Below are 11731 nucleotides of genomic sequence, written 5' to 3'. Positions count from 1 at the left end.
CAGCAAAGATAAAACTCTGTTATGTACGACATTCTAACCAAATCTTAAAATAATTATTCAAATTTAACTGCAAATAACAGTTATTCGCCATCCCACTCAGATGATAGCAAATTGAGTAGCACTTTGCACACCATCTACACAGAACTTCATAGTGTAAACTCAAGTGTCTAACATTTGAACTTTTGACCAATTGTTTACTCTAAATTTAGGCACATATGTAAACACCTTTCTGAAGTTTTCTGGATAGTCTTGAAAAGGAACAATAAACCAAGGTACTCGCAGATGTCCAGCTCACTGATTTGGTTGTTTGTTTTTATCGCTAAATTGTGTGTATTTTCACTACTCAAAAAAGTCCTCAGTTTGTAGGCCCAGTGAATTATCAGTGGGGGGGGGGGAACAGCTGTCACGTGCTCAGTCCCTTATATGACTTGTTGAAATTTCAGCAGAGGCCCCCAATGGTTCACCTTCAAAAGAGCTCAGCAAAAAAAAACCTTGCTTGTCTTTGACCCTTTCAGGAACAAGAGGGGGTTTTTTTGAAATGTTTTTTTTTTTTTCAAAATTCTAAGTCAGTGTTCTAGAACTCAATTGCTTTCAATTACCAGCAGTGATTGTTACATCAGCACTAGAATGTTTAGTTAAGAACACTCCAATCACACGTTTGCGATCTCACATCTCAAAGGGTTAACGGTCCCTGCTGCGATGTACATGGCAATGTCTGACTAAGAGAACAGAATAAAATATCAGTACATAGTCAAATCTGTAAAATAATCCATGCAAAACAAATTCATATAATAGTACTTTTGACTCTTAAAAGAGTAGATATTGTCCCTATTGGACTCTGTTAGAGTTGATTTAATGGCACTGTAGTTAACTTTGCCGTGTATAAACAAGTTTAAATTCACCTGTTCTTTTCTGATGTAATACAAAAGAACTGCTCAGAGAATAAATACGTGCATTAAGTATACTGACAGATGGAATATATCCAATTCATATTCTGAGAGTTTCTATTCTGTTGTGTAGCATAGACGCCATATCTGGGCCACATTGTACAAAATTTGAGTAAGTAGTTCAGGACAGGTCATTATAGGCACAGATGATACACAAGAAATTGCGACTAAAGATTTTGAGAAAGAAAATATGACTTCTGATAAAAATATTAAGTTGGAAAGAAGCCATGACATCTTCACATCCCCGAAATAATTACTTTTCTTAATTAATATTGCGAGTTGCATTTCAACTCAGATGAACAATCATGCTGTGCACATTATGACAAAATGAATGCTCATATTTGTTAATGATTTTAACATGCTTTCAATTACCATGTCCCATTTTTACCAACTGCCACACACGGGCTTGTTAAGAAGGCGAGGAAGAGCAAACTCTAATTATGATTTGTCTCTTTCCGGACCACCACATAAAATCACAGAATATGCCTTTCCGCTTCATTTTTTGGTTTAAAGCCCCTTTGAAAAAATATCAATGTACTGATAAACAAAGAAACAAGTGCAAACAGCAAAATCTTGACGGTCGTGGTTTGGAAAAACCTTTCCCTTTGGGACGACAGAAAGTAAACAACAACTCCATTAAGCATTTTAATTATTTTAAAGAGCCCTTCAGTAACCATGGTATAGTCAACAAAGCCCCTTGGAGTAGATAGCAGGCCTAACCCTTAGCAGCGCAGAAGCTGGCGAAAAAGCTTAATGTAATGCAGGAGTATTTAGTTAATTAGGAAATTAGTGCACCACTCCCTGTGCTCTTTTCAAACAAAGACGACTCCGCAAATCCTATTTCTGGTAGGAAATGTGTCAGACGCGTCGTACAGCTTTCAGGAGGGTTCAAGTGGTGACCATGTGTACAACCAAAAAAAAAAAAAAAAAAACTTTACAAAACCAGGAAAATACCTACTGACAGAAGGCATTGCTACATCGACATTTTCGGCCAGTATTATAATCCTTTCAAAAAAAATCTCACAAAAAACGCTCACAGAAGCATGGAATCCCGAGGCACTGATCCTAAGGTGGAATTTTCCACTTGAAGGCCCTCCGAAGTTGTGTTAGTCGTTAAGAAAAACTGCTTGCAATTTTTTTTTTTTAAACTAAAATTACTTTAATCTTAACCACACTGGTCAAAAATACATTTGGCCCGTGTTAATTCTGATTGTAAAAACCGAGCTTAAAATAAATACAGCATGTTATCATTTTCTTGGGAACATTGAGTCGTTTCTCCTCGTCACTGTGTTGAGGCTGTGACAGCGCACGTGCACTGAAATCAATCGGTCGCCAGGAGAGTGTTGCCAGGGTATGGGGTAGGGCTACCATAAGTAAAGGAAAACGACCAACCCCACAGTCATTTTGGCATATCCCATCTTATTCCTTTTTTTAATTATAGCTACTACACTCTGGTAATGAGCGAGAGGTTGCTTTTGTTTTACTCAATTCAAGTGACATTTCGCAACTATGTAAACAATTGTGTTTTTAGTGCGCTCTCCCGCTCTCTCTGTATCTATCCGTCTATCTATCGAAGGGACTTCGCAATGAAAGGGTTAAACGGCTATAACCAGTCACTCCGGCTCACAGAGCACCTGAGGGGGCTATGCATTTATCTACGCTCCCTGAAGTACACAACATGGTCTTAAACTGGCTTGGCCGCATTCAGGAACGAGGAGAGAGGGTCTGACTTTTTCACCTTCGCACCGCGCTGTGCTCTTTTCGCTGGGAGGAGCCACATCTTTCGCCAACTCACTACTCACAGCTTCAGATATTAAAACATTTGCGTTGCAAAAAAAAAAAAAAGAAAAGAAAAAGGGGGGAAAAAAAAGTAAGGGGTCTACTATTACTTTGTCTCAAGTGTGCCCTGGCGTCAAGACACCTTTTCGCGAGTTTTCTCCGTGATTTTTAAATGTGTATATTTATTGAATCTTCATCTGCCTTTTCTTGAATAAATTTGTTTATCAGTAAGTAAGTCGACCTTGATACCCCTATTCGGGAGTTAAACAAAGAGCATTTTTTTCAAGTCCACTACAAGTTAGGTCCCGGGGACATGGGCTAACGTTAAAAAATACACGGCGAAAGAGATAATAAACTAAAACCAAGGACGCCGCTTTAACAGTAGAAAACCATAGAAGCTCATTCTAAAAACGATAATGAACCTAAACACCATAAATATATTTCTGCTTGTGATCAACCATGGGCGAGAACAACGCCAGCCTTTGTGTAAAAACAACATAAAGGCTTCTGTAAGCATTACTCTGTATGCATATCTGGTGAAGTCAAGTATTCCATAGCGAGTAGGCCTATAGAATTTCTAGCTGGCCATACTGCGTTCAATGCTTTTTTTTAAAGTAAACCGTAAACATGTATGGACAGCGAAAATATCCACAGGCCTACTTTTTGCTTCTTAGTGACTTAAATGTACGATTTTCTGTGTATTGCCTGGTGGATTTAGGCGGTAAACATGTAACATTTTGGCCTCAATATTTAGGCGTATCATGGGGAAAATTAGGGCATGTCTTAATCTTAAAGTCAATTAATGATCTGATTCCCTGCCCTCGAGCACACCATAATTTGCTCAAATAGCTTCATATACATTTGAACCCTAGAGTCTTCAGAAAGTCTATTTCGATCGCTTAAGATTCTTTATAAGCTGTCAAATTTGAAGAAGGAAAAAAAACAAAATATAAAAAGTTAAGAGACAATTTCTTCACTTTTCAATTGAGCACTCGGTAGGCTACTGTCGGTCTACAAAAAGTCGAATTTGTTCTCCTTCTTGTTAATTCAATTATATTTTATTTTATTATTATTTTATTTTACTGATTAACTCACGGTCATAATGCATATAAAAACTGAAATGAAGGCGGCCGCTAATGAGAGGTCGTTCCAGTTAAGTAATGAATGGTATTTACGCCAAGCTTTTCACTTCATTATATAAAAGCATTAGCTAACTATCGTAACAGAAGCGCAGTATAATTAGAGCGTGTCTCCTGTCGACCATTCAACCATATGGAAGTTCGTGGATTTAAATTATTTAGCCGAGTCGCCTCATTGCTTTTGATGCAGGTGTACTTCATCCCTTTGCTTGAACGCTAAGGCGTTTCTATTTAGTAATCCTACCACAAGAAATTTATAGCCAAAAAATATAAAGCTTTTTACTAGGCAACATTTACACACATACAAGTAGGGCCTATATACATATACACAAAGCCCAAAAAAAACATGTTCGGATAACACTGTTAGATACACACAATCTTACAACTACACAAAGTGTGACCTGTGGGGTGCATACGTAGTACTTTATGGCCTACGCTAATGCGTAATACGCACTCCGCTCATTGTAATCAAAAACTATTTCTTAGGTTAATCTTGACGGAGATTTTACAAACGTAAACTGATTTTAATAGGCTGCAACTGGAATGTTATCAGCCAGTGCGCAAAGGCGAAAAATCCCCTGGATGAGCAATGTGCGCTCAAGTCTAAGGAAAAATACTGACAAGACAACTAATGCGCAAACAGCAGGAGAAAATTCGAGACGCACAAGGACCACAGACTCCTCCCCAGAGTGGCTCTGTTCACATCACAAACTCGGCTTGGATCATTTCACTGAAATTTTCATCCAAACGCATTTTTGAATCAGAATTTTGCTACAACCGAGCAAAAACAGTAAAAACACGTGCCATGCTCACGTGCCATGCCTAGGCTTCACTGCATAATCTCTTTAAATCGGTTCACGGAAAACGTTAACAAAGCCATTCATTAAAAACAAATGTAATCACGATTTTAAAAAGCAACAAAGTTGCATAGCAATTGGCAGAGACCCAAAAGATTATCTAAATGCATGCTACCAACGCGGATAAACTACTTCACATACCTGATCAAGGTTCCCCGATGATCTTGTGATGTCTTCGCTATCTGATTTTGATCCACCTTCTCTGTCGTCTATAACCAAGTCAATGGGCATCTTTCCTTTCAAGCAGCTAATATACCGATGACAAAAATTGTCACAGAGTTCGTGCACCTATAGACACAATGGGAAGAACAAAAATACCACAATCACAAAAGGACATTACAGCACACTGACAAGCGCAACCAGACCTTTTGACATGGAAAAAGTTCAAAATAGTGGAAGTGGTGCCGCAGTCCTCTGAAGGCTGCCACGCGCATCCTGAATTTGGAATAACTTCACTTTCGTGCAAAATAGAGATATCGCGGAAAATTGACAGTGACAAGAAGACTCTCTGACTGCGACGCATTCAACACCCGTGCTAAATGCGTATATGCTCCCCGGGCTGTGACCGTTAGAGGGGCTGACATGTTTGAATGACATTTAAGGTAAACTGTTTAATTTCGTATAGTTATTGCATTAGCACCCCTCACTGGGCATCAAGACTGTCCTAATGTGTTGTACAGAAATTTTCATATTATCACATGAACCTCAATATTTACGAGTACAAAAATAGCGATCACGCTTTTATTACTAATTTGCGCAATGACACCCATTAATCGCCAATGACACGTTAATTCTGAAAGTATTTGATACGCTGTATCTTATATGCAAATAGGCTATTGTATCAAGTAAACATATGTGTAGGAAATATATCCAGTTGAGATATGGGGCTTTACACAACATAAGGGGTGTACACAATCTAACCGCTATTGTGCTTTGTCCATTAGTTCATTCCAAATGCGGCACTTCAAAGAGTTTCGAATTTCTTTCGATTCTTTCACAAATACCTTTGTTCACTTCAATGACAAGTGAACTCGCCACGTACAACCAAGCCGAAAAATATATCTTAGGCTCCGCTTAAATTCGTTACTGAAACATAAGGCCAGATCGCCATTGTAGTGCAATTAAAGAGTCCCTCAAAATGCACCATAAATGTCACCGCGGAATCATAGTCGAGATTATTTCTCAGGGATAGGCAGTTTCTGCAGTTTTAAGCAGCCTCAAATTTAATTAAACTTCGGGATGAAATGGGCGCCAAGATTGGTTTTGACACTAATTACAACAGACTAGAAAAAAAGACATTTATGCAAATGTATCCCACAGGTCTGAACTGCAAAACTATCAAATAAGTATGGAAAATTACCTTCTCCAGCTCCAATAGATGGAATCGTAATACTTGAATTGCTTGTATCATCTGAAAAAAAAAGTTTAGCGTACATGAAATTAATTAATAAGCCGAATAAGACAAAAACGTTTAAAAATGCAAACAAGTTAGGCATATTGTCTGTGACTCCCAACCAATTACACACATGATGTAATAATTTATGGTATTGTAAGTTAAACAGGTCTGTAACAGAAATTGTTGGACTGTTATCGCGCTGCTTATTTACTTTTCCATTTCCCCACAAATTACAATCATTAAAATTGTCACCCAAAACTATAATAATTGAACCGCTTGGTTTCTCGGTCAGAAAGTACACTGGGGTAAAGGGGGGCCTATTTGAATCTCGTCGGTTATTAAACAGTCTGGCGGCGATAAGACTGGAGTTAACTGAAGTACAATAAATGTCTTTATCAAACTTTTCTCTGAAGTAAAATTATGGCTCGCAGACAGCTGACAGCTTTCCAATGGTGACAAAGCAGACGGATGTCCGTGGTGACCACTAAGGGGACCATTCAATCGAACTGTCCGATTTGAACTTGATGCCCTGAACGCCCATTGCTTATGTAAACTTCGCTCAATGACATGAAAGTTTAATCAAATATTTCCAGGTTAAAATTACATTGTATAGCTAAATATAAGATGGCCGGATTTAGAATTATTCTCCCCAACAATCAATTCAGCAGAAGAATTCAACTGTATGCTTACCAAATTATCCAGTTCTGGGTTCGATGAAAATAAAGGTTTTTCTGCTCGAATCTAAAGCAAGAGGAAAATATTTTTCAGGATAATTTGTTGAAAAGTAGCCTAATATAAATCCAGAGCACAATCTTTTCTTAGTATATCCTTATTATTCATGTCATTTATACCAATTGTCATCGTTATTGTGGTCCAAATAAACAGTTCTGAACAGCAATAATATTCCATTAAGAAAATTAAGCCTGATTATTTTCTTTGAAACATACATACACGGGACTATGCTACTGCGAGCACAGGCTTGGCAATGTCGTCGACGTGAATATTAGTAACGTTTTTGATAAACAAAAGAAAATTACAACGAAAAACATGCAGGAATACATTCTCTAACCTGTTTTGCAAATACTGCTATGTCTTCATTGAAAGATTCAGACGAACACACGTCACCTCCCGCAACCCCCGGTTCTCTCGGCGTGCAGGTTGCTAATTCACATTTTTCAAAAATCAGTGCTAGGAGAGGAAAGAGCGGGTGCCTGCGAAGAAAACATAACCGTAAGATTCGCAGCGCGTTCCAGGGAAAACGCCCGTGAGTAAAGAGGGCCGCCGCCCTCTCCCACCTTGTACAAAGATGTTCTTTCGTCAACAATTGTAAACGGCGAACAAATTCGTATTACAAACATAAAACTGTCAATATAATTACTTTATAATTATTTTAGCGGAACAGAGCGATATAATGACAGTTATTTCAATCAATGGTAGCCTAGCCATGTTGAGCAATGGTTTCTTTCCCTCCCTCTTCGTACCTCCCCCGATGTCTCCCTTTGGCAAGTTTTTAAACATTTTAACGCATGAAATAAATCCCCTGTTCGCAATTTTAAACTGTGAAATGTACAGATGCCATTTTTAGTGCGATAGTCACGAGCAGGAAAGATGCTCCCGCATTTACGGCGCGAGCCCCCAAGGCGCTCAAACTTGCATTAAAACTACATACACATAATATGTTCAACATGTTTCAGCCCTTTTCACTTTTCTATAGCCATGCATTTTAATTAAAAAGAAACACAAGCGCTATATATTTTTTCTTTATTTTTATTTCGATTTGACTTTAGGTTTGGGCGCAACTAAATACTGAGCAATCCTCTAATAAAGACAACCAGGACATATTCACTAATTACATTTATATGCAAATAAAATATGTGGTTTCAAAACATGTTTTACTAAAGACGCTCACTACACAGGGGCAGGGCTAATCTGGGAAACGTAAATTTAAAACTTTCCTTTTAAAAAAAAAATCTAGGCCTACATGTTGACTGGAAATAGAATATGACAAGTAACGCGTTTCAGTAGTCTGAATTCTACAAAACAAAAGGCTGCAGCGATTATACAGTTACTAACTGCACGGTTAGTTCAACTCGCAGCAAAAATATGCAGCATGATTCACAGCAAAAAATAATTTATAGAACCAATAAACAACAAAAGTTATTTTTAAAAATATTGAATAGAAAATTATAAAAGGCCGAAACGAGGACTACAGAACAGGGCTTTCATTTATTTGTTTTTACATGTTTGTTTGCTTTGTTACCAGCTGTAACATGGCGTTATGTTCCGGTGTTTGAATAACTTTATTCTCTCCCTTGAAAAACTCAACTTCACGGCAGACTAAGAACATCTTCAAACGATCGGTTTTCTATTATTCTCCCCCCATCTACCCACTCACCCCCCTCCCATCCCGGCGCAATACACGTGAAAAAACGTGGGAAATGTCGCGCTAAACCTACCCGTAAATGGAATCTTTATCTCTTTTTAAAGCGTCGTTCACCGAGGAGCCCATACTGGGCGGCATAGCGTTGTGGGCTGAGTGCGGGTACTGGTGAGAATGTAGCTGGGGGCCATGATTCAGGTGAACAGCCTGCATGGATCTGGCCGCGTGATGGTCCCCATACATCGTGGTCGGGAGTCCTACGCCGTCCATTCCATAATGCGGTAAATCTTCGTACTGCACACAAGCAAAGAAAAATGTCAAAATAATACTAATACTTCTACTACTACTAATAATAATAATAATCTAAGTACAGGAAAACGTATATGTTGCAACGATGTCATTCCCAGATTATTTTAAGCAATCTCTTATGACTCCTTAAATAAAGTGGAATTTAAGATGCAATGAATGCAAGAAAAGGTTAGCGTTGTGGTACATCAAAAGTGCATAATTAAGCTGTGTGTACCCTCTGCAACTTGGGTAACAACTTGCAACTTATCAATGGCACTGCATACCATTATTAATACCAATGTTTGACTTCTCTCCTGTACGTAAACAGTTCACAAGAAGTACCGTTCCGTTCACGATATCAAACCCAGGAATAGTTCATTAAGGTTTTGTTTTGTTTTTTTTTTTTGTTTTTTTTTTGTTGTTTTTTTTTTTTGTTTGTTTTTTTTGGACTGTATAAATTGCTGGAGCTGAGGATCACACGAATGTTCACATAACTGCAGTAATTTACATTAATATGAAAATAACTGCGCTGTAAATACGTGCTGCAATAATAATCTTAACACACGGTTCATGTGAGATGATCTCGCTATGTTTAAGCATTTCATTTTGACACTGCCTGTGATTTTGAGATGTGTAAGTATAGGTTGTCAATCCAAATATTTTCTAACTAAAGATAAAGCCAGCCTTTAGTGTTTCTTGTATTTTCCAGTCACATACGTACAGTGGAGTAACGTGTGGTAATGCTGATGTAGATCAACACGGAATTTAAACGCAAATATTGAATAGCAGTTCTCTGCAGTCTTGCTGTACAATACTTTGACATTTACGCAAAACAACGTCGCGTGTATTGCATGTTCTGTTGACCAAATCGGCATGACTCTGTTGAAATTACACGTAATACTTAAAGTTAAATTATTCATGTTCAAACGTGACGAGGAAATAACACAGAAAGTGAGAAGGAGAATTAACACATTTATGCCCGAAAACCGTAAAGGTGTTAAAAGCCTCAGGAGAAGCCTAATTCAGTCACTCCGACGCTAGCAAATGGTATAAATAGGGCGCAGGCAGGCAGGCGTTTGACCTTCTTTACAGTGCGCCTAAACTTCGTGTAAACTAAGACACACAAAACTGAAAACTACACATTGACTCAAAATGTATGAAGCGGTCGTGTAATGAAAGTTACATGACTGCAACATACAATATAATGCTGGCATGAGAGTTTTTGAATGTGCTTAGTTTTGAGGAGTCCAATTAGATAAACTGATATTGTTCAGATAGGCTACTTTATTCAGCATACGTGTTGAAACACGAATTACCACGAAGAGCCACTCATATCAAGTGATTTAACCGAGGAGCAGTAAACTGTTTTAAAAAATAGAGCTTTTGGTTAATTCTAGTGATGAAAGTGGACTTTCCTAAGCCGTTACAGTAAAAAAAAAGCAATGTTATACATATTTCCCTTCAATACGGTATCTGTTCCTAATGTTAATATGCCCAATACTGGGATATTTCAAGAATAAGCTATTTGGTGTTAGGTTGTTTACCAGGTGTAAACAAAATAATAAAACATGAGCGCACGTATAATTCGAGCCTATTTTATTTTATTTTTCAAATGGAACACAAATATAAGACAGTCAAAATGCCATTCAGATGGAGAAAAAGTAAGGTCTGTCATCAGCCACGTATCAGTGTTATATGCGAGTTGCTGAAACTTTTCAGAATACGTACCCTTTGCGCCATCGGCCTTCCTCGCGCCCTGTTCTTCCACTGACTTTAGATATCTCCTAAGAGGCCAGGGTGAAGGGAAGTAAGCGCGTAAACTCCAAAAGCGAGATTCAAAATCCCGTGTGTTTCCTTCGGCGGACGAGCCCAGAACCTTCAGCTCCCAGTTCAGCTAAAGGTAAAACATTACACGGCAGCGAAAATAGCTCCTTCGCTCTCAGCCTGGACGTGGAGGGAACAAATCTTCGTTTCCAAACCAGTAGGCAATTGAAATGCCCCTCAGACAAAACCAGCGAGTCCCATGGCTTTTCGCCACTCCAACTGTCAATCAAAAGCGAGGTTGTCAAAGTACAGAATGAATGATGATCCGCGGTGCGCTTCCTCCGGGTTGGGGAACCCTAAATGTTAAACACGCAGATGCACGCGCAAAAAAAATCAAGCTCTCTCCTTTCTTTGATCACTCTCAGTTCCTGAGCAGATTATTTAATGCAAAAGCCTCTGAATGAGATCAAGAAGAGGTGGGGTGATATTTCTGGCTTAGTTTTTCTTAAAGGAGCCACGATCGATGCCGCGGAGCTGCCCGCCCGTGGCGTGTTCAATGTACGCGTCTTGAGCGGTGCAGAGAAGTGGGTCTGGACCAGAATGCAGGAACCCGGAAGTAGTGGTGGCCATAACAGGTCGCGTATTTCACAATGCAATGGGCTGCATCAAGTCGTTCTCACAAGAGGGGGAGTAAAATCCATGGGAGAGCCACGATGAGCAGAGTGCGTGTTCAGTTGCAGAAAGGCGATGTATTTATAATCATGTTCGTTTTCTCTCTCGCTCTTTTAACCTGTTTTCCACACATTTGATCTCTCGCCCACATCAGAAACAGTTCTATTCACAAACAGTATTACTATTGGCCTTGCATAGTAAACACGTCTGCAAACGTCGCAGATCAAGCCAGATATTGAGTTCACTATTGACTGTTCATTCCGATGTACATAATGTATTCCTGATATTTTAAGAGAGTAGTCTGAATCACAAATCAATGTCATTTTGCTTCATCGCGCTGATTTATGATGTGTTTGTACTGTTGACGCAAGGGCTGTGCTTGTTATTCTTTTTCCTTTAATGACAATGTGAATGTCACAGTTGTCAGTCTACTGAGGACACTGCACAATTAAAGCATAAACTCAAATGTGACAAAGTCACCGATATATTTTTTCTATACTGATACACTG

The 11731-nt window shown here is 38.8% G+C and overlaps 1 protein-coding gene across 2 annotated transcripts in view; it reads right to left on the bottom strand.

Annotated features, from left to right (window-relative positions):
- Nucleotides 1–11170, bottom strand: part of meis1a (Meis homeobox 1 a) — a 78234-nt gene extending 67064 nt beyond the window's left edge. The window contains exons 1-6 of one of the 2 annotated variants that reach the window (XM_064316590.1): nt 10515–11170; nt 8575–8792; nt 7188–7329; nt 6809–6859; nt 6083–6133; nt 4864–5010 (exon numbers count right to left, since the gene is read on the bottom strand). In XM_064316590.1, the coding sequence (XP_064172660.1) occupies nt 4864–5010; nt 6083–6133; nt 6809–6859; nt 7188–7329; nt 8575–8792; nt 10515–10526 (621 nt within the window). In that variant the 5' untranslated portion in view covers nt 10527–11170. The remainder of the gene's footprint in view (nt 1–4863; nt 5011–6082; nt 6134–6808; nt 6860–7187; nt 7330–8574; nt 8793–10514) is intronic. The other variant, XM_064316591.1, reaches the window with a different exon arrangement.
- Between the last annotated feature and the right edge of the window lie 561 nt (nt 11171–11731).

The sequence above is a fragment of the Anguilla rostrata genome, chromosome 2 (assembly GCF_018555375.3).
Source record: "Anguilla rostrata isolate EN2019 chromosome 2, ASM1855537v3, whole genome shotgun sequence".
NCBI classification, from domain to species: domain Eukaryota; kingdom Metazoa; phylum Chordata; class Actinopteri; order Anguilliformes; family Anguillidae; genus Anguilla; species Anguilla rostrata.
The sequence above is the reverse complement of the archived record's forward strand: the minus strand, read 5'-3'. Positions and strand labels throughout refer to the sequence as shown.